The sequence below is a fragment of the Nasonia vitripennis genome, chromosome 2 (genome assembly GCF_009193385.2).
Source record: "Nasonia vitripennis strain AsymCx chromosome 2, Nvit_psr_1.1, whole genome shotgun sequence".
NCBI classification, from domain to species: Eukaryota; Metazoa; Arthropoda; class Insecta; order Hymenoptera; family Pteromalidae; genus Nasonia; species Nasonia vitripennis.
Genome location: NC_045758.1, coordinates 2,676,830 through 2,700,131, shown reverse-complemented (window position 1 = coordinate 2,700,131; position 23,302 = coordinate 2,676,830). Strand labels below are relative to the sequence as shown.

At 45.6% G+C, this 23,302-nt stretch overlaps 2 protein-coding genes across 4 annotated transcripts in view; both read left to right on the top strand.

Annotated features, from left to right (window-relative positions):
• Nucleotides 1–19: 19 nt before the first annotated feature.
• Cox4I1 (cytochrome c oxidase subunit IV isoform 1) lies at nucleotides 20–2,226 on the top strand. 2 transcript variants are annotated; one of them, NM_001172340.1, is given in 4 exon segments: nucleotides 20–85; nucleotides 1,155–1,358; nucleotides 1,430–1,622; nucleotides 1,701–2,226. In NM_001172340.1, coding segments are annotated over 3 exon segments (504 nt in total). In that variant the 5' UTR covers nucleotides 20–85; nucleotides 1,155–1,160; the 3' UTR covers nucleotides 1,814–2,226.
• Nucleotides 2,227–5,445: 3,219 nt separating this feature from the next.
• LOC100117376 (amyloid-beta-like protein) overlaps nucleotides 5,446–23,302 on the top strand; it is a 31,372-nt gene continuing 13,515 nt past the window's right edge. Inside the window, exons 1-8 of one of the 2 annotated variants that reach the window (XM_001601585.5) lie at nucleotides 5,446–5,877; nucleotides 15,905–15,958; nucleotides 18,574–18,705; nucleotides 19,837–19,963; nucleotides 20,851–20,941; nucleotides 21,840–21,970; nucleotides 22,244–22,484; nucleotides 22,838–23,120. In XM_001601585.5, coding sequence (XP_001601635.2) covers nucleotides 5,788–5,877; nucleotides 15,905–15,958; nucleotides 18,574–18,705; nucleotides 19,837–19,963; nucleotides 20,851–20,941; nucleotides 21,840–21,970; nucleotides 22,244–22,484; nucleotides 22,838–23,120 — 1,149 coding nt within the window. In that variant the 5' untranslated portion in view covers nucleotides 5,446–5,787. The remainder of the gene's footprint in view (nucleotides 5,878–15,904; nucleotides 15,959–18,573; nucleotides 18,706–19,836; nucleotides 19,964–20,850; nucleotides 20,942–21,839; nucleotides 21,971–22,243; nucleotides 22,485–22,837; nucleotides 23,121–23,302) is intronic. The other variant, XM_008211218.4, reaches the window with a different exon arrangement.

Sequence of the window (23,302 nt, the reverse complement as noted above, 5' to 3'; positions counted from 1 at the left end):
GACAATCGACCTTCCGAGAGTCGTTCGTTCATCGCGAGGCACGCGAGCCGCAGCTGCGATCGTCCCGTGTTTTAACAGCAATAAAGTAAGTATTATCACTCGCAATTCACTTGTTTGGAACATCCTCGTGCAACAATCCAATCGAGGCACGTTAGAAAGACCTCGTTTCTCGGCACCCGCAACCTCGACACTTGTCCTCACTCGCGGAACATCAAAACACAAACCGCTAGTCTTCTGTAGTCTGCCCGAGACATTTTCCCCACCGATGATTAGGTAATATAGTGCGACACATCTTCGCCTTTGCTCGCGCAGAGCCGCGGATTCTTCGCAACTGTCATAAATATAGAATCGGTCTGCGAAATTTTTTCCCAAATTCGCTTCGATGCTCCGAAATTATTCTGCCGGGACGACTCTTATTTCTGTATCATGTGATGAGTTGGTGGTCATCCTGCGACTAACCAACAAATAAATACCTTCGTGTATACTTTGGTATTTAGATTGTATAGTAAGAATCGTTCTTCCTTGGGTGATCTGGTCGACTGTTATCGTCGAGAGAACACTCTCTAGATCGGAGAATATCCGCGATGACAGCTTTATTGTTTTGGTTACTGCTGCTGAAATCAGACTGGGCTATTGATTGGGCTTGGTTGTTCCAAAAACCAGTTGAAATCACTTTGATTTTTTTACTTTGGCACTGTGTCTTCACATAATGGTTTTAAACTTGAGATTAGACGACCCAGCCAATTGTTGCTATTTTAGATTTCTTTTTACTATATGTCAGGGCAATCTGCAGCAGAATGTTATGTGAATGTATATATATGCTACATCCACGCTGCTAATTTATTTATATAGTTGCACGATAGGATGTAATACAAATGTTATGAGGATAACGAATTGTTGTACCCAGACTTTGAATTAATAAAATATTATCACTAAGTTAGATTTATATCATTAATCCAGATAACATAGTTGATTGCATTCATCTTTCAAGTTATCTTTTACTTCTCATTTAACAGTGAGAAGTAATTTTTATATACTAGAAAGCGATTGACATAATGGCAGCTCATTATGTATACTTTTTCAAGATGCTGGGAGTAAAATTTAATATCTTGATTTAGTTGTTATAACAATCTAATACATGTATATTTTTTCAGTTCAGTATGGCATCCAGAGCTTTAACCACATTTCTGCGCTCTGCGGCAGTTCAAGCGCAAACCCGATCAGTATACACCATTCAAAACAAAATTGGAAACCGAGAAGTGGTATGCCATGGTATGAACTCTGAACCTATTTACATTGACACAACCGATTTCCCAATGCCAGCTATTCGTTACAAGGAGGTCACTCCTGACATTCAGGTGAGAGCAAAGAACATTCCTTTACCATGACACGAATTTGACATTGGCTTTAACTGTGGTTAATTTTGTAGGCTTTGAGAGAAAAGGAGAAGGGAGACTGGAAGAAACTTTCCGTTGAGGATAAGAAAGCTCTATACAGAGCGAGCTTCAGACAAACTTTTGCTGAGATGGAAGCACCATCTGGTGACTGGAAATCTGTGATCGGATTGAGCTTAGTGGGTATCTCGATCTCAATGTGGCTTTTTGTCTGGACGAAGCACTATGGTAAGGATAGAGCAATACATTTATGCATCTTGAATTTAAGAACAGAAGATATTGATTACATTTGAAATTCTCTTGCAGTGTACCCACCACTCCCATCATCCCTCAGTGAAGAGAACCAGCTTGCACAGCTTGAACGTATGAAATTGTTGGATATGCAACCTATCACTGGACTCCCTGGAACTAAAAAGTAAACAAAGATCATTTTTAGTAAGTTACTGCAGTAGTTAAGGTCGACCGAAACTGTGCTACTGTGCAAACCTTGTAAAAATCTGTGCATTGGTACATGCAAATAAAATTATTATAGATCTATTACAAGTAACGTCGATTAATTATTGAAAAAAACTGCATACACCACGAAAAAGAATAAACTAAAGTTACACTTCTTAAAAATATCTGCACTAATATGAGCAGTAAGATGGAATGTAAATTGAGTTCTTTGATCAATCATTGTCAAATAAAATGTTATTGATGAATTGAAAAAGTACCAGCTTTATTCTTTGGTTAAATTATATAAGCAAATGAATCAGAATAATTTCGTAAAATAGATTTATTTCATTTGTTCCTCAGTAGCATTATTATACGTTTTAATAAAACAAAAGAAACTTTAAATTTTGAATTCGATATTGTTATTTCGCATCAAATATTCACCGACAACAACGTTCATGAAAATCAATATTGTCGCTAATTATCCTTTGACATATTGCAGGTTACAAAGCGAGTAAGCAAGAGTAAATAGGTTTACCGAGCTAGTTTAGCGACAGAGTAATTTCGCCCTGCAGTATATCGAACGGCTGCATATTAGTTTTAGAAAATCTCCCACTCGTTTATATACTATAATGTTCTCCTACCAGATATTCAACATCGCAACTTTGTCAAAGGAAAGTTTTTAACAATCGAGGCATGCACTTGCATCTAAAATGTTGACTAACTGCATTAGAGGCTAATTTTGAAAGTCTACCGCTTGAAACCGATAATGAGATTGTTTCGCACGTTTACCATGAATGACAGGTAGTTTAGTCGGGTAGAACACTGTTAAGAAACAAAAAGGCCGCCGATAATTTACAAAGCAACTTTACCAAGAACCGAATATTCGATCCGAGCTGAAAATCGAAATTCTCGGCTTTATTGCAGAAAATGAATATTTCAAACTCCGTATTTCTTGGTAAACAAACCAACCGCGCGCGCATCACCAATATAAACCGAGATGAATATAGCCTGTTTACTTTTAATCTCTATCAAAAGCTTTATAAAATGAACATAGACGAAGATAACGAAAAAAAAAAAAATTAACCATCATCCTTCTAATTACAACTCAGTCAACGAGCAAATTGTCCATCGCTCGTCAATAACGACCGTATCAGCTCCAAACATTTGCGCACACCGTCATTATAACCAACCACGCGCTCACGATACAGACCATAGACAAATACACGCATCTCGCGCGAACGCCCATACATTTAGTTCGCGTTTTATTTCGCAAACACGCCCGGGGCATTTTTTCAGTTTCCCCCCCTTTACACAGGCGCGCAGTATGCATAAGGATCTAGGTTGGGCAAATTGCTCGTCGGCATCTCGAGTGTACGTGCGTTTGTACGCACATTTCCCTTGTCTTGCCAGAGCCGAGCGTAACTACTCGAAAGAAGCGACGAGGAAAAAAAGGAAGCGGCGCGTGAATGGAATGGAAATCAAAAGGTCGCAGAGCAATAAATCGCCCCTAGATTCATCCCCCTCGCGGCCATATCAATTCGACGATCAAAATTTCGTCACGACGCGAGTAGTAGCATAGAGAGAGAGAGAGAGAGCTGAGCACCCCCTCCTCTTGACGCAGCCAATACCAATGCTCTCCATGGTCCGCGCGCGCGCGCGCGCGGGGAGACGATCAATCATCGGCCTTTTGCTTCTCCGCAAACAAAACAGCCTGCAGCAGGCGTCGCGTGTGTGTGCGCGTATATACCGACAGCGGAGAAAAAAATACACACGTAAAGCCACCCCCCCCCCCCCCGCCATGTGTATTATACACGGTGGAGCTGAGAATTTTGAAAACCACCGCGCGTTATTGACTAATCCTCTTCGGTGGCAGCAGGTATATAGTCGCTGCGCGCAGGCGTGTGTGTGTGTATATTAGCGAGTGCAAACTATCCTCTTTGTGGGGGGGGGGGGGCAGAGAGGTATGCGTATATGCGCCTTTTTCGAGCGGAAGAATCGGAGGCGGCGCGCAAAAAGAGAGCTCCATCAGCACTGCATCAGCAGTAGCGCATCAGTGTTGCGGATAGCTTTCGTTTTCCGGGTGGAAAAAAAGTGGGTTATGGGAGAGAGAGAGAGAGAGAGAGAGAGAGTCGAGGGCTTCGAAAGCCACACCGCGGTCGGCGGAAAAACCCGGGCTGATTGAATAGCGGGATAGAGAGGCGCAGAGAGGAGCTACTAGTAGTTTACGTAACGCGCCGCTTAATACTTGCCCTGTGATAATTAATATTTGAGGATCGGCTAATATACCTATATATAGTATAACGCAGTCGTATACCTGTATTTTTTTCGAATTTCGCGCGGCGTTCGACGCTGCTGCACTCACAGAGACGTTATATTTTTAAACGAAAGTCTACATCCTTAGAGCGTGTACAACAAAGCGTTTTCGTCCTTATTTCGAGAGTTCCTAAACGCGCTTGCTCTCGTCCCGAGGAGAAAATAAAGTATTTACGAGGAGGCGCGTAAAACGTGCTCCACTGCGTTGTACACACTCTCTCGCTCTTCGCTCATTAAAAACGGCAGATAGCGTACTATACTGCAGCTTTCGCGCGGCTCTGCAGGAAATTATGAAAAAAAAAAAAAAAAAAAAACGCCGGGTATAATAATTTTTTCCCGAGAATATTCTGAAAAAATCCAGCATCACGACGACGCGGGAAGGTATAATTATCCTGCGCGCTACGTTCAACACTCGTCGCGGCGGAAGACGTGCGCCCGTTAAATTTTTCTCCTCCTCCGAGAAACTTGCATATATACATAGCTATATCCTTCCATTTTTAGGGTGCCGGCTAATGCGAAATGCGATCTGAGCAATTATCGATTCCAGCGCATTGACCTTCACGCGCCGTCGTTCGCGTTATATAGGCGAGCTGTCTCTCCCTCCGAAACACACGCAGTTCCAAGAAACTTTATTAAAAAAAGAAGTAGCCAGTCGGACTCTCTCTCTCTCTCTCTCCACTTCTAGACTACGTGCACTAGCGCCGGTGCTAAAGCAATTGAAAATTCCTCGCGCCGGTCAGAAATATATGGCTCGGCGTCGCCGGGAATTGAAATGTTCATTTCAGCTCTCGCTCCGTTCTAATTCCGCAACGATAATCCACCTACTCTGTGTAGCATACCATCTGCTGTGCGGGGCGGCACACGAGCGAAAAGGAAAAGGCAAAGTACGTGTTCTTCTCCCTCTATATACGCGCTGCTGCGAAAATGTATAGAAAGGGAGACAAATACAAAGTAGTAAGTAGCTAGTCTAATACTCTCAGCGGGCAAAGTTCGTCCAGCAGCCGCAGAGTCTCGAACACCTCGCTCAGAGATACACAACATACTCACACGTACTTACCTTACACACAGGGGGAGAGAGTAAGTAAAGTACCAAGTATAAGGGCAGCACATAGCATAGCAGAACACGCGTCTATATAGATCAGGCCTTGGCTGATAGGATAGCTGCGGCTATAGCAGAGTTCGCTCCCTTCGCCGCAACCGGCGGCGCGCCTGCGCAGTGACTCGCGCATCCGCCCCAGGTCTCTCCGCCGCTGCTGGCTTTTTACTCGATAGCTCCGCGCCGGCGCCACTGCGCCGTCGCGTACCTACTCGCGTCAGTGCGAAACCCGCCGTCGTCCAGAGGACTCGTACAAAGCCCGCCCGCGCGCGTGTGTCTCGTTCCCCCCTTGAATCGCGCGATCGATCGCGTTTTCTTTTCCAAAGTCACAGCTTCCTGCCAGCAGCCTATACACACAGTACGAGTAGTTGTCTCGAGATTACAGCCGAAGATTAAGATATAGGAAGACCAGCTCACGTTTCTAACAGGAGCGAGAGAGTCTTGCTCGCGACTGTGGACATCAGAGCGCGAGGGTGAGAGAGGGACTGTAGGAGCGTCGTAGTGGAGTGTGCGCGAGTTGTGCGAACTGTGCGCGGCTTCGGGAGGTTGATGACGATGACGATGATGATGATGATGATGATGTCGCGGCCGCTGCTGCTGCTCGTCGTCCTCGGGGTCGTCTGCACCTCCGGAACTCAGGTGAGTCTTAATTTTACCCAGCGCTGAATCGCGACGGGGGGTTAGAAAAGGGGGCTGACACGTTCCTCGTTCCTCGCCTCGCTCTCCTTCTGACTCAGCCCCTGCTGTATACGCGCAATTCACGGAAATTCCCGTGTCTCTCTCTCTCTCTCTCATACTATAATAGCCACACTCGATGCAATGGTATTACATGCCAAGACGTCGCGAAGCGTGACTCACGCATTGCAGCAACGTCTTATCGATCCGCGGCCGAAAAATTCCTCAGGAGAGAGAAAGCTCAATTCAATCGGACGACGCACTGCGTCTTTCGAGCATCTCGCGGATCGGCTGGAAAGCCGCGCATAGCCTCTTTCTCGAGAGAGTGCATTACACGGCTGCGCACTTTGTTCGCGGAATCGGTTTTCCGCGCAAGTGAGAGAGCGAGAGAGAGAGAGAGCTACCTACTTATGCACCGATACGGAGGGGGGAGGCAGGGCTTTTTTAATAACGCCAGCCTTTCTTTTGAATAAATTCTTCGATAACTCGCCTTCTCTGCACGTATATATATATATATTTGTGTGTATACATCGCACAAGTACGTCGAGAGGAGAGGACGATATTGCCGATGCAGCGCCGACGCATCACTTTATTATTAGTTGGCGATATCGATGCGAGACGACCTCTATATACACCTGCGTCTCGTCGCACTTTAAGGATCGCGAGTCGAAGCTCTTCCCGCATTATACGCCGTAAATCATCGGGATTAGACTCCCCCTTATATAAGTACTCGTTTCTATCAAAAACGCGCAGCGGGAGAGACATTTGACTTTGAAATGAAAGAAACTAATTCGGAGGAGGAGAGCGTGAGCGGCTCGATTTTAAAAGCTCGATATGCAAATTCACTGCAATTTATCCGGCTTTGCGTATTCCAGCCGTCGATTGATACTACTGGTCCGATAAGAATACCGCCGCGAGTGTCACGTGTGATTATGCGCGATGGTAATTAGGTGGGAGGGAGGGGGGGGGGATGTATCGATTCCGAGAGAGGAGCTCGTCGTACTGCACTTGGATTTCACTTACTCTTCGATTTTTATAAAACTCGTCAAACGAAGCCGGCGATTAATTTGATTGGCCTCGCGTATAATAAAAAAGGAGAATAACCCTTAATTTCACGGCAAACAATGTCTGTACAAAGAAATTAGTTCTAACGAATGTTTACACAGACGAAACTTTGCTCCATCAGCGCCGTTGCGAGAGCTATGCGCACAATGATAACAAGAGAAAAGAATAAAGGTTCTTTCTCTCTCGTAGGCGCACAATAACCGCCGGCGCAGTCAATCTCAATTCCGCACGCGCGCGTTCGCTATTCAATAATCGTAAAATTATTCCGAGGCAGTTCTGCAGCTCTCACTAAACAACAATTTACAGCGCGTAAAACTGTCGTCTGTTGAAGCCGTTATACAGCTATATACTCTACGGCTGTATAATATGTATTAAAAAAAATAAAGTATCATCGATCGGATGACTATATAGCACACAACTTTAGAATCCGAATTCCGGGCGATTCTCGCGTCGGAAATGGCCCGGCACAAAGGTGCTCTGGGCAGCTCGGCGTTGCGATGAATGGGGCATGCAGCCGTGTATACTATACATACATACACAGAGGCGGGCTGAGTAAGGTGGAAATTCGAAAAAGAGGAAGAAGAAAGGGAAAAGCCGCGAAAGCTCGCGCGTGACGAGCGGTTTCGCAGCTAGCGGTTCTCTGTGCTCTCTCTCTCTCTCTCTCCCTCCCTCTGTATACACAGGGGGATGTGTGCCGGAAAAAATCACGTTTTTCGCGCGGCCTGATGGATCCCCGTCGGACGTGATCTCTCCGCGCGCTGGGATTGTTAACGAATTTTTCGGGCAGATTTATCTCGCCTCGTTATACATTTCTCCGGATAATTATCCCGTACCTATAAAAGGCGAATACGTAACCGATGGCTTTTCCGAGATACGCGCGCGCGCTCGATCATCGGATTAATTCGTAAAATTCCCGAGAATTATGCGCGATTTTCACACGCTGCACCGTATTCGGGAATAAACAACAAATCGAAGAGAAAAAAAATTCAACAACAATCGGAACGTAATTCACTTGACCCCGGCCCTGTATGTCGCTTGCGTGTATATGTGTATACACGCGAAGCTTCGTCCGGCGGCGGTATAGCGGAGAGCTCGCTCGTCCGTTAGCTCGCGCTTCGTCGATTTTGCCCACAGCGGTATATATGCGCCGGAGGAACGAGAGAGAGAGAGAGAGAGAGGGAGCGATATCGATCGTCGTGCAGCTACTGTACACCTACACACGCGCTCTTGTTTCACCGGCGGCGGCCGACAGTCAAACGAATAATATACCTCTCTCACCCCCTCTCGTATTCCTTACTTTCTAGAGCCTCGCACACACTGTGTAGTAGTATCTCGCGCCCACGTATATATAGGCGTTTTGTTCGCGCCGAGCGTATGAAAGCGAAGGAGGCCTCATTGTCGGGATGAAAACGGTTATCGGGTACTTGAAATTTCAACGGCGCGGCGATGCGCCGATTGTTATATATACATACTCGCGGCAGCAGAGTCTCGCGTAATTCAGTGGTACACGCGTGCGTACAGTCGGTCACTTATATGGAGTGTGTGAGCGCACGGGTTCCGGTTAATCAATTTCGATATTTGATTTTCGGCTCTTTGCAGCTGCCGCGTCTTGCAAGAACTTGGAATATGCAATTACGAGCGATGCCTGAGGGGCCGCGTACATCTCGCCTGTGTAAAGTTCATCGACTCTTCTCGTCCGAGTAACGCAGTTATTGGCTTTTCCGGGAATACGGCAACTATGCGAAATTCGCTGGGTTTTTTTTTTTTCTTCTTTTTTCGGGACGATGTAAAAGAGGAGGTACTCGAATTTAGTTATACGTGGATTTTCGGAGCAGCGCGGGGGACAAAGAGCGGCGATACAAGCCGCGGGACGAGATACAAAAAGCTCTCTTTTCATGAATATCTACTTTTTCAATTTAAACATATAGTGGATTCTTGTTCAATTTGGAGTAAATCCTCCGAGTGTAGTTGGAGAGGGAGAGAGAGGGCATTGGCTTTTTTGATTATTATTTGAATAAAAAGTATAAATTTATTCGAGATTAAGCGAGGAAATCCAGATCGTGCCGAGAGAGAGGTTATATAACACTGAGAGAGAAGCTGGAGTGGGTACTTTTATTGTATTAGGAACAATGAGTTCCGCCTCACAAAGGAATTCAAAGGGGATTAGGAGATATAAATGCAATTAACTCGGGACATTATATGACGAGCCACTTATCTCTCTCTCTCTCGAGTTCCCGGAATTATTTCTTTGCGCATATCGAGTTGCCTCTTTCTCTATATGCCCCTATTGTGCGCGAGCAAGAATGACAATTCGGTTAATGGAACACGACAACTTTTATACGCATATAAGCATAACGTAAACTTGCGGATATACAAAGAACGAACGCATCGTCGCGGCTCGTATGTCTTGTGCCATACCTATACACACCATTCAAAAGTTGGACCAGTTAAAAACTCGCGCTGCTCTGTCTCTCTCTCTCTCTCTCTCTCGCCGCTGCGGCTCTCTCTGCTATATATAAACGACGCGTAGCATGAATCTTTAAAGTTCGTTCGGATGTTTCGAACACGTATATATTTTACTCTCATCCCCGCTCGCGTACTCGCGCTATAGTGACGAATGGCCGATAAATCCCCCGATTTAAAAGCCATACCGTCCGCTCTCGATCCCCGACGACGTGCGCGCAACGCCAGCAAGAAAGAGCTTAGGCTCATATGTACAGCTTTGATGTGCGCAGCAAGCCGCCCCTGAAATATGAATGCCTGCATACAGAGCAGAAAATCCGGCGAAACTTTTACCTCGATTAATACAGTTGCGGTATATCCGTTTAAACGTGTGCTATACGCCCGCGCAAGAGAGAGAGCGACGTATTCAATTTTGATCAACCGAAATTCAATTAGGGTAAACGCGCGCGCGCGCGCTGCACAGAGGCTGCTCCCCGTGAATGCAGCTCTGAAAATTCGCGGCGGCGCGACCCGAATAGTCCGATAATTTTTAATGCCATTAAATCTTGCCACTGTGCGTGCGTGTGTGCGCGCGCGCGACGATGGTAGCCTGTACGTGAGAATTCGAGTCTGCGCTTTGACGGATGCGACCTCGTTGTCGCGGAGAAAATAAAGGTGATAGTTGGAGGTATGGTTTGCTTTTAATTAGCGAGCGGGAAAAGGGAGATTTTCCGCTGCAAATAGGCGCTAATTGGGGGGTATAAAAGTGCCTCTATCTCTCTCTCTCTCGACGGCTGATTATATTCCATCGATATCCGGGAATAAAATCCGGACGGAATTCGAAGGTCGACAGAGAGATGGAGGAAGAGAGCCGAGAGCTTTTTTCGTCAATGGAAAAGACGCGCGCGGGGATGAGAGAAAGAGAGAAGGCTGCGCAGTTAATCGGAAAGAGAGTAATCAAAGTGACGATTTCAAATAATGACGTCAATTATAGCCGACTATGGTCCGTTCAGTTAACTCTCGAAGCTTTTAAATCCGTCGCGCTCTACGCTGCAGTGTCTTCCGAAATAGCGAGGGACTGTACTTTTTCCTCTCGACTATTCTCTCTCTCTCTCTCTGTATAAGTAAAAACGTTATCTCTCGACAAAGAGTATAACCGAAGCTTTTTCGTACAAAGAACGAATAGCCATTGTCTTCAGTCGAACGCGAGTAAAAGCCGGCGCCTAATCACGCGGATACTTCAAAGCTTCACACAAAAACTTCGCGTATATATACAACGTATACTTACCAGACGCGTCGGTAATCAACGGAAAATAATTAAAATAAGCCAGAGAGCAGCTCGCGTCGAGGCTTCTAATTTTATACACGTTTGCCGTACAGCCTTTCGCGTGTAAAATTTTTCGTCGGCGCCGAGAAAAATAGAGAGTATCGACTCGGCGCGTGTGCTGCACGTATACGCGCTAATGTTTCACTGGACTATGCTTTCTCTCTCTCTCGAGGCTGCTGCTATACTGCTGCTATATGGAAAATCGTTACCGGGGGCCACTGGCTCTCGCTGTTCTTTTTTTTTCCACGTGCAGCTTTTCTCTCTCGTTGGTTTCGTGTCTCGGCGGGACGTCAAGTCGATATGGTGCTTCTCTCCTTTTTTTTTCTAGTCGCTTTTTGCCGGAGATATTGGCTTTTTTCTCAACGCGAACTTTTTCGAAAAAACGAACGGCCCGCGCTCGCGGGAAATTTAATTTCCTCTCTCACATCATGTTTGTCCGATGGGCTATTCACGCTAATGCCTCGTATAGCCGTCGCCCGGCTAATGCCCCCCGAAGCGCTGTTTTGACATTCAACTTGTGTACAGCGGCTGTGTATTGATTCGATCCCCGAAGATTTACCGGAATACGTAGTGAAACTTGTAATTGCTACATAATGCAGCGCTGGCTTTGAATATAGATATACATTATTGAATGGCTGATATAGCGCGCGTTATCTCTCTCTCTCTCGCTTTATAATTCGCGAATGCGTGTATTATAGATCGATGCAGCGCTGACTGACGATGTGCGGGTGGATTCGGCCGTGAGATCGATAATAACGGCGGAAACGTTTGATTTTCGAAACGTCTCTGTCATAATATAGAAGAAGAAGTATAACTTGGAGTGGTATATGGTTCTTACTCTTATGTGCGAAGTTATAATTATATAATTTCCGATACGACGTCTTCGTCAGAGAGATCTCAACTTCGATAGTGCGCAGTTTAATTAAAAATGTGCAGTATTTTTCTTGGGTCAGCGGCGATACCTATATACATATATTACTTTATCTGCGCAGCTAGAGGGAGAAATAATTGCGCAAACTGCTCTCGCATTGCAGTTAATTTAATGAACGTTGAAGTCTTGTAATTATTTCTCATAAAGGGATGCATATATAGGAGCCGTTTTGTTCGCGGATGTTGATGGGAAATCGTAAATAGCTGCATCATTAGCTTCGATGATCTGAATTTTACTTATAAAGCGAGAGTTCTCTACACCGAACTTACTGAAAAGGGCATTTCGTCGAAATTCACTACGTTCGCGTTGTATTTTCAAAATTTCCAAAGGCGGAATAAAAATATGCTTTAACGAGAGAGCGCCGATTAAAAATGTTTACGCTCGAGCTTGTAAAAAAATTAATGAACAATTATTTCCTAGTGCTTCTGCTCACCGTATAAGGTAAACTTTTCCTCTTTTGACCCGTTGCTATTGCATACGCAAATCAAACATATTTCGAAGAGATAAAAAAAAAAGCAGTTGCATCAGTTTTTGCCTCTTTATACGCGATGTGAAAAATATTCTCTATTAAACGCGGTATCAACCGCGAATATAATTATGCAGCCCCGCATCAAAGAGGCTTATTATTACTCCGTTTGCGCGCGCGTCAAAAGAACCCGACCAGAGAGAAAGAGAGAGATGAAATAATTCATCATCTTCGCAAAGCCGAATACCAGTCAGTCGGGAAATCTCAGCCCCTAAAGTGCATCTCCGCAGACATTACGAAGAGAAAAGAACGCTGAAAGAACACGGAAGAGAAAGAGCGAACTGTCGCGCAATGACCGGTAACGAACTTGAATCCTTTCTCGAAAATATCCTCTTATCGGCCCCCGCGACGAATCAAGTCTATCGGAAAATCTGCTCGAGCGCGTCTGATGCACTCTCCCTCGAGGAAATAAAACAGTTGTGACGTATAAATGTTTACTAAAAAGTGGCGGACGACTCGCGCTTTCTCTCTCTCTCTCTCTCTCTCCGAAGGTATTGATTTTCGCTTTTCGCTGTGTTCGGCATAGCAGCTCTTCTCGGAAATAGCTAGACTGAAAGGGCTTTTTCACGCGGTATCGATTATGGATTAGAAAAAGTCACACACACGTGGATAGTTCGGTGCGATTATTGTAATGCCTCCAAGGATAAAACTATTGTATATCGATTGATGCGCGGCGCTAAAATTTTTCAAATATTTATTATTAAACATTTTCCCGAAAAGTCATGCACACTCGCTTTTCGATTTTCAATACACACTCGAACGCGTACGTGTATTATTTGTTTCTACCGAGAAAGACTCCGGCGTTTGATTGATTGCCATATCGCGTGTATACATATAACCGATGAAAGAAGAAGAATCGACTAATTGATTTTTTTTTTTTCTTTGCAAAAGAGCCGCGCGCTCGGGAATAATGGCGCAGAGAGGGATGATTGCGCGTCAGAAAATAATAAACCCACGAGAGAGCGTGAGAAAGAGTGGTGTTTACGCCCGATTGCTCGTTAAAACGTGACACGTCGAATCCGAGCCACTTTAAATCATCGAGCTATCAGAAAGCCCTTCTCGTGTCACAGGCGTCCCGAGATATTTCATTTCCACGAACGCATATAACGTGTAACACAAAAGCGCGGATTTTTATAGGAAAAGCAGTGTGTAAACTTTGCGGGCCGTAACGGCGCTTTTATTGTATCGCGTACGCGAGGAGAGCTTATCATACGTTCGCTTTCCGAGAGAGAGAGAGAGAGAAAGCCCCGTGAAAATTCAGCAGTCCATAAATTAGGCCGACAGGAGAGCTTTGAAAGTCGGTAAATATCGTCCGTTATTGTTTTCCCTCGCGAGCGAGCTCGGCGACATCCATTTTACGCGCGTGTTATATACTACTGCACATTCGCGCCGCGTTTGAAGATATTATTTCTTTCTTAATCTGCGTACGTATACGCGTCTCCATTGTACGCCGGCTATTGATGTCTTACTCGAATTCGAGACACTTAGCAGTGAGAACTGGATGAACGCGAGCTTTCGAGAGAGAAAAATTCCGTATTTCCAGCGGAAAAATCGATCGGCCGTCAAAATCAGAAGCTCGTGCGCAACCCTTTGAGAAAAAAGCTCGAGCTTTCAGGGCAATTTAGCCGGGCAGTGTAGGCAGTAGTAAAACGCAGGCGGCGAGCGCTTACATACGCCTATGGGAGACACGTAGTCTATACGCACACCTATACACGCAGCGACGTCCGGGGGGAGAGTGAGTGAAAGAGAGAGAGAGAGAGAGAGAGAGCGTCAACCGGGCGAAATCGATATTTCGCGCGCGCAGCGAGAACCGCTCTTTCTCTCTCTCTCTCTCATTCTACAGAAAGCGACGTGTCGATGACGCGATTTTTTTCCTATCTCCCTGTCCTCCCCCTCCGCATGTATGTATATTCCGAATTGGAGCGCGTGCACGCGTTGTACAGGAAGAGAAGCACGACGTTATAGGTGTTATACGGTATAGAGAAAGGCACGAAAGTTCAGGGGAGCGGCTCTCTCTCTCCGCACGTTCGTGTCTTCTCTCCCTCATTCCGACGGTGCGAGGCTCGAGCCCGGGCTCTTTGAGATGGCGCTGCTGACTCTACCGCGGCTCCTCTCTCGAGTATTAGGTATAGGAAGAGCGCGGCGAGCGAGGAAGCCAAGGTGGTATGTGTGAGCGCCGATCACGAGATAAGGGACTTGACTGCTTGACGTATGATCCTCGGGATACGAGCGCGACCCTTCGCTTCTTTTTTTCTTTTTCTCTCTCCACTGGCGCGCGAGGGTTTTTTTTTCTTTTTTTACACACGCGGGGGAGGGGGGGGGTGTATCGCGCTAGAGGCATAAATGTTTACGAGCGCGCAGGCGGTTAACGGGGATTAATGCGTCGAGAGCTCGTTGTTATCAGTCTATATTCGAGTTCTAGTTCTCTTTCGTTGAAATTTTATTCACACACACACGCGCGCGCAGAGCCTGCGATGCGCGTGAAACGCGTTTTGATTAAATTTTTCACTCGATCGCGCGTGTCTCCCTCTCTCTCTCTCTGTGTACACAAAGGCGGAATAGCGTATATCGGGAAACGAGAGATTAGCGCAGCGATGATTTCGCGATACATTTATACGGGGGGTAGTTTCATTTGGAGCAGAAATCCCGCGTATCGGAGCGTTCGTGTACACACTGGGGTGACAGAGAGAGAGAGAGAGAGAGAGAGAGAGAGAGCCCTTTAATCAAAAGGAATCGATCGCCGATGGAAAAGTTGCAAAAAGCGAGATCCATATCACGCTGCACTCTCTGTGTTATTACATACCCATATAGGCAAAACGTCCGCGTCTGACCATGCGCCGAGCTCGTCTACTTATGGAAAGCTTTATAATCTGGTATACATACGCGAAGCCGGTCGTACACTGAGAAAAAAAAACAAAGTTAGGGTTACCGGGGAGAGTTTGGTAGCCACTATACCGGCGTTGCTCAAGTAAGCATTGACAAGTAACCCTAACCGGAGAAAGACCGGTAGCGAGTACCGGACAATAAATCCATAGGCCATAGAGTAGTTGAATTTTCGAACTCGTGCTACCGCATCTACATTGTTCGTAAACTAGAAAATTATCAATAATAGATAATATGATCGATTAATGCAGTATAACCAGAAGCAAAATGCTATTTACGAGCAAGAAAGCGTAGGTATACATTTAGAGGTTACGTTGGACTCCGGCTCTGGCTACCGGAGACTCTCCAGTTGGTGCTACTTTGTCCTATCAAGTAACCCTAAATTTATTTTTTTCTCAGTGTAGCAGCGTTAAGAATAATCTGCGCGACCTATAAAGTTCGATCGCGTTACATCGGTTATATCGGAGGTAGTATATATATATATATATCTCCCGTGGGATTGACGGGGTCTCTAAAGCGCAGCCCGTAGTAAAAAAAGCAGCCACTGCAAAGTGAAAGCTCAAAAGAATCCCTCCTCCTTGTAAGTCCAGACTGCCTCTATCTCTTTCTCCCTTTCTCGCTCTATATAGTACATTAACACAGAGAGAGAGAGGGAGAGAGAGAGAGTAGCAAAGGCGCCGGCAAGTAGCGCAAACGAGATTAGCAATTATTTTGCGGCTAAGTGAATTTTGTCGTCGAGCGAGATAGAGAACGGGAGAGCTACTCTCTCGCCCTCTATGTACTCTGTAATAATTTTAACTCCGGCATTTTGTTGCAGGCGGTCTCCGAGCGACTGGAGCTGGCCCCCGCAGGCGGCAGATCCGAGCCACAGGTGAGTGTGTCTTCCAATGTGATATATACATATATATATATACACACAACCATATATACTCATTTGATACGAGCCGCGCGTTTGGTATAACAGGCTTTTAATGGCCCTCGAAACATTCAATTTTCAGCTCGCGATTCTTGACTCTTGGGCCAATGAACCTTGGAGAGAGTAGGTCGCGAGGCTTGTGCTTTTTACGAGAGAGCTGCAGTAGCTTTTTTTCGACGCGCTTGCGCCACTGTTGTTGTTGTTGTTGTTCGAGTTGATCCGAACCGTTGGGCGCACTGTATAAACGGAGTCGTTAATCGCTGGGAGAAGTACTCGCGTCCAATTTGCTCGCTCGTAAAAGTACACGGGGCTATACTTGAGGAACGAGGATAAGAAAACGATGCTTTAATGAATCTCTCGAGGCGGCTAGGTGCTCTTCTTAAATCATGTTTTCCGATGAAATTTTTCAAATTTATGAAAATGAATTTCGCGCGTTAATAACGCGGTGTTTAATCTACCGTAGACCGACGAGCTTATAAATCATAACTAATGGATATTCGAGATTGAGTAAATATAGCTAGACCGACAAGAGCTGCCGCTTGCCCTCCCCCCCCCCCTCTCTCTCTCTCTCTCTCTCTCTATAGGTGTACGTAAACACGAATAATTGCGCGTTCGGCGTTAATCCCGTCGGTGCATTACAATAGCAAATATAATTCGTCGGATTCAGTAGACTTTACATAAAATACGCATCGTATACACACGCGTTCGTAATTGTATTTCATATAAGAAAATGCAGGAAACGCATTAAAAAATAACGGCTTCTTTTTACTTATCGTATATAATGCGCGCAGCTCTATATACCGACAAGTGTCACGCTATACCGAGATTTTTCCGAATCAATATTTCCCCGAAGTGCGATTGACTTTATTTTATTTTCGGCACACGAGAGCATGCCGGTGCGTGTTTTTTTTTTTTTTTTTTTTATTTTTTATCGACGCGCTGACGAAACAACGAGCGGAAATAGGTTTGTAAATCGACGAGAGAAATTTAACAGTCACGCTTCCTGTAACGTATACAATCATCGTTATATTCCACGAAAATAAAACGGTGATTTCGTTGGAAGGCTAATTTTAAATTAGTGAAATAATGATAAAGCTCCCCGAAACAACCGCGCGCGCGCGTACACATCCGCAACTGATTAGCTCTTGAAAATGCAAATCCGCTTAATAACAATTTAATTTCCCGCGTGTATTTACGCGGTCGTAATTAATTGCGCCGAAGCATCAGCTCCGAATCCAGGAGGACTTTCGTTATTCGCAAAGCCGCAGCTTTGAAACGTGCACCTACTACTACTTCTTTCTCTCTCTCTCTCTCTCAAAAAGCCAAGCTCGCTTAATTAAACGTCAAAGCGCCTATTATTTCTACATAGCCTAGCCGCGTAAGACTGCGCGTATAATCAGCCATTAAAAATCCTTCCTATATAATACGCTCGCGAATAAATTATTACAGAAAATTCGCTCAGTAGCCTGTCCGTTAAAAAAGCTCGAGTAAAAATATATATATATATATATATATATAAACTCGTAGCAGCAGCGGCTCAAGCTCTCGCGGCACAATGGCAATTGTCGTGTGCTCGCGGCATCTTTTGTCGAGCTTGCGGCGGAACACGAGCTCTCGGGCTCGGCTATATGCGCATAAAATATTATTTATGTGCCTTTAAAGCTTCGTACGCGAAAAACTGCTGCTGCTTCGATTTTTAATCGGCTGCGGCGCGACGAGCTTTAACTTTTTAAATAAATAACGTATGATGTGCATCAATTAATCTTTCCCTTTGTCGCGCGCGTGCGGCATCGATTTTTTATCTCGGGGTATATAATATACAGGTGCGCGTGTGCAGCGCGTAGGTTTTTAAAGAGTGTCCGAGTAGCGGGTAATTTTATCCTGGTTTGCTGGTGACGAAGGGGGCGATTTTTATGATACACACACACATATATAGGCGAACAGTCTTGGCGCGAGCTATCGTAAATACGATCTTGATGCTGGTATACCTATAGCAGTTCTCTCTCGTTGTTGCTAATTTATGCTCTCGAAACTCTGCAGTATATACGAGTTAATTATTATGCTATATTACATAGTTGGTATAATTATGATGTATTCGGCTATAATACTGTTGATACAGCGAGTGGATCCGCTGTGGATTGTATTCTTGGATATTATAACGCGATAACGCAGTACGCGCTTTATTTATGCACATTGCACATGCATATAGATAACGATATTTTTGGATATTTTTTTTTCCCTCGCGAAAACCGATATTTATACGTCCAAACTTTTTGCGAAACGGACGTCGATATCCATGAAACGGTTCAAAACAGTTATAGGGGTGACCGGGTCTACTATACGTTATGATACTTTTATAGAAAAAACTGCAGCGATTTCTACGACTGCGAGCACTTTTTGACGTCGAACGTGACGCCTGTAGGCTTTCGATAAAATTTTAGATATTTCCTTTATTTATTTTTAGTTTTTTGTTTTTTTTTTTCACCACAAACACCCCCACTCACAAGCACGCACATCTCGACACTGACAAAATCCGTATAAAAATTCCCGTGAATTTTTTCTGCCTAAAGGTGGCGACTCTCTGCGAAGCTGGCGAAGTGTACCTGGCTCAACACATGGGCGAACAGGGCCGTTGGATCTCCTCGTCGGACACCAAGAGCTGCATGACCGACAAACTCGAAATTCTACAGTACTGCAAAAAGGTGAGTTGCACAATGCGAGACCTTCTCGGCCTACGGATTTGCTTCGTCTTATATTGTCGAGAGGACTTTGATTCCGCGACGCGACTTTTGTCCGTGAGTTATATACACGTAAATCGTGCAGTGTATATATATATATATATATATATATATATATATATAAAGTATACTGTCCAGCAGCAGCTGCAGTGTATTACATGCGATGATGCGGCGGATGTGAAAGGGCTGCACGTGAGCTTGTGCTCCTGATATGTATCGGGTATACGCGGATTTTTCGCCGTCGAAATTGTATGAAAGCTGAAATCCACCGACGCTGCAGGAGCACTCGGGAGAGCTTTTTTGTTTGCTTTACGCGTATTGAATTTAACGTTTTTCTGTGTATGCAACGCTATACCAATTTAGATACGTATATATGTACTTTTTTTTTTTTTTTTAACGAAAGCTAAATCAACTAATGCGCCTATATAAAGTGTCACCGATACATTAAAAAAATACGCGAGAACTCGTATAACAACACACCCGCCGCGGGTTCAACAGCGACGAGAGAAATCCAATCAAGCAATAAAAACCTCGTCCGTCTCGCAATTAAAAGCTCGCGGCGTATGAAACCGATCAAAACGACAGCAGCGGTGGCACATCGTATAGTCGAAAAATCGCCTCGATTCGCCGCGCGATAATCGCGCGACAGCAGCAGCGTCGTCACACAGCCCGATGGCGTACAATAATTACCGGTCGCGCGTAATATCTCTCTCTCTCTCTCTCTCGAATTTCTCCTTTCGAAATTGCCGCGCATTTTAATGATCCGCTCAAACAATGGTCCTCTCGCGCGAATTCGGCCTGTCGCGGATAATTGCATTTGATGCGGGGAGAGATTCGGACACGCTGACGCGTCCTCCGCTCGTTATGTACCTCGATCCGTGGCGGCCGTGTGTGTGTGTGTGTGTGAGTTGAAAACGCTTGGCTAGTCGAACGTGTAGAGGGGGGGGGGAGGAAGTAGTCGACGACGATGACGAGCTGTCAGCGAGAGCGTCCGCGGGTGTATGTAGTAGTTCTGGAATCGGGAGTGAGAATATATGGATATACGATTATACGATATGATAATAATGATGAATCATGTATTCGTATATGTTTCAGGCCTACCCGAAGCGAGACATCACCAACATCGTCGAGTCGTCGCACTACGTTCGCGTGAGCGGCTGGTGCAAGCCCGGCAAGAACAAGTGCAAGCTCTCGAGATGGGTCAAGCCCTACAGATGCCTGGGTATACAACGCGCGAATTTCCAAAAAGCTTTCTCTCTCCGGACCGCTTCGCGATTTATGCGCGCTATGAGCGTCCGTATAAGAGTGAGAGAGAGAGAGAGAGAGAGTTTGAAAAGCCGCCTCTCTCTCCGGCACGAAAATCCGATATTCCTCGCCGCTGCGGTGGCTCCTGAAAATGCGTTTTGCATAACCGGAAATACCGTTGTCCGCCTGATTTATTCCGCCGCTTATTACCCGGCCGGAATTCGTTCCTCTCTTTCTCTCTTTGCTCTCATTTCCGCTCCGACGACGACTTGTTTTCTTCGTTCTTTCTTTCTTTTTTTTGTCTACGTCCTCGAGGAAAAACGATCGTTTGTGTATACACGATGTTTTCACGGAGCATCTGCTACCCCAGTGGTCCGCAGTATGACGATTCGAAACTAAGCTCGGAAAGTTACGGTTAACCCGCAATAGCTGTGTAGTGTGCGGCCGCGAGCGGCCGTTTGCGCGTACTTGTTCGAAAACAGCGCTTCGCTACAGCCCCGAATTTCCGGGCTGACTCTCTCTCTCTCTCTCTCTCTCTCTCTCTCTCTCGAGTACTCGGGCAGTCGGGTATTGTACATATATAGCGCATCAGTGCGGAGCCTTGAACTGCGGGCTTGAAAGATTGAAGCGAAAAATTCAGTTTGATCGAATGGACGGAAATACGAGAGCGACGAGACCGACTGGTCTCGCTGTAAATATAGAGGATACGTAGTATAACCCGGTTACATTGAGGCGCGAGAAGTTGTCAATGTCAGTGTCGCGTTCGTCGTGTGCATTAATAGATTCGCTTCCGTTTCCTTGTATAGTATACATACGTAAATGGCCATTGTTAAAAAAATTAATTGTTTTTTTTTTTTTCGGCAGAGGGACCCTTCCAGAGCGACGCACTGCTGGTGCCCGAGGGCTGTCTGTTCGATCATCTGCATAATCAGACCAAGTGCTGGGAATCTTACAGGTAATTCCATACATTCGTATCAATCAAGCGTCGATATAATTCTCGTTAAAAATGTGAAATCAATGCTGCGGTTTGAATTATGCGCGCGTTCTCGGAAATTGTAAAATCCGAAAGTGCGTTTTACGTCATTCAGAATCGCTGATTACTGTACATTGCATAATTGATATGTGCAGCCGACGAATATTGTATGGAATAGCCAAAAAAAAGAACTCCCGGTATAAATGGACGTTCCTGCGGCCATCGCAGGAAAAACTCGCTCGCACGAGGACGACCTTCGCGGAGCTTTTTTCGCTTCTATTAATAGAATACCTCCGAATAAAAGGAAGGATTTCAATGAATGTGGCCAATTATCCGCTGAGATGTGCATTCTGAGCGCCGACACGCTAATGAGTCGTGTTCCGCGCCAACTCGTTCGAATTTCGAATTTTTAACCACTCCGTCGACTCTACACACACACACACATACGTTATTGTAAGGTCTTCCTTTTGTTAGAAAATCTCGAACCGACAAGGTATTCAATTTTCGACTCAGCTCGTATAAAACCTTCGGGCAAGCGAAAAAAGGGAGACAGAAAAAAACGTCATTGCTAAACTTTTATGGCAGTGGGTAATGCGTCGGCCTCACTCTGCCTCTGCCTCTCTCTCTCTCTCTCTCTCTCTCTCGACACGTTTTAATTAAACCTGCCTGTGCAAGCGCGCCAAGTATACACGAAACAGCAAATCGATATTCCTGGCGCGCGCGACGACGACGACGAGGAGGAAAGTCCCTCTCGACGACTTGAACACGTTTCGCCGAGGCGCGCCACAACAGCGTATAATACTCGCTCTGTACATACCGAGAGAACTATGACTGCAGCTCGAGAGTGGATATTATTAAAGATGAAAATTAATTATTCCAGATGGAACTCAACGGCTGCCGATACCTGCCGGGATCGCAACATGAATCTCCGAAGTTTCGCCATGCTCCTCCCCTGCGGCATTTCTCTCTTCGCCGGTGTCGAGTTCGTCTGCTGTCCGAAGCACTTGAAAGGTATATGTGGACACGCAAGCGCGATGTGTAACGATGAGTATAAAAGAAAAATCTGCAAATTACGCCGCGCGAGACTGCTTACAGTATGGCGGCTAAATAATCAAGTCAAACAGAACTATGAGCCGGTGCGAGCGTAATTAAAACTTGCCTGCGCTCGCCGCGAGCTTTTTAAGAAATTACGTCTCACTTTGAGAGGCAAAGCTCCCTTTGACGACGGCGACGATGAGTCGGTGACGCGTAAATATTATATCCCGGACGCTTTTTCGCCCGCAGAGAACATGAAGCTGAAGAAGCACTTCGAGATGCACGTGCCCAAGGGAGTGGACGACGATTTCGAGGAGGAGGAGGAGGAGGAGGAGAACGTGAACGATGATGCAGCCGCGACCGCCGAACAGGATGACGATGCCGACGACGACTCGGATTCCTACGAGAACCTCGACGATGTGCTCGGAGATCAGCCCGACGACGACGACAGCAACGAGGAGTACTTCGAGGATTATGAGGCTACTACGCGGTAATTTTTCTTTGCGATCTTTTCATCCACGTGTATTCGTTAGCGTCGATTATTTCATCGCGTTTTCGACGCATATATATATATATATATAATTCACAGTAAAATCCGGCATTTTTAATTTGATAATGGTCGAAATAAATGTTGCGATATATCCTTAACGCACGCGCGCGCGCGCGCGCGCCACAATATTATATTAATTAAATCGGAGCTTGCACAGCGAAACGCATCCAATTATTTCGCTGACGTGTTTACGCATGTGTGTTTACGCTTCGAATTTCAATTTCAATTTCATCGTCGACCCTCCAAATCAAACGCATGATTTAACCGAGAAAAAAATAATCAACCCTCGACAGGCCTTCGTCATCGTTGCCGCCATCGACGAGCCTCAGTCCGTCGGACAAGATGAAAGAGCCGTCGAGCGGCGAAGAAGCCGGTGGAAGTAGCAGCAGCAGCAGCAGCAGTACCGTCCCGAGCACCTCAGCCAGCAGTGGTAGTACTCAGCAGCAGGCGGCAGCTTTCTTGCCGCACGGCACACCCGATCCCTACTTGACCCACTTCGATCCGCGATCGGAGCATCAGAGCTACAAACAGGCGCAAATGAGGCTCGAGGAAATTCACAAGGAGGAGGTTACCAAGGTGAGTAAATATCAGCGACTTTCATCGGAGTAGCCATTGTTTCGTCCTATCGATCGATGCCCTCTGCGTTCTTGTTTTTATTTTGCGGCTAGTGGGGTAATATTTGATCGACGGATACGGCTCGAGGCTTTTTGTTTTTTTTTTTTCTAAAAATGAATTGATGATCCCGTTTGAATTGATGA

Excerpts from the sequence above, each read along its gene's own strand:
- Cox4I1 (XM_032596280.1), top strand. The coding sequence starts at position 1,161 with ATGGCATCCAGAGCTTTAACCACATTTCTGCGCTCTGCGGCAGTTCAA. Across the intron at positions 1,359-1,429 it reads AGGTCACTCCTGACATTCAG|GCTTTGAGAGAAAAGGAGAA; the intron begins GTGAGAGCAAAG and ends TTAATTTTGTAG. Across the intron at positions 1,623-1,700 it reads TGTCTGGACGAAGCACTATG|TGTACCCACCACTCCCATCA; the intron begins GTAAGGATAGAG and ends ATTCTCTTGCAG.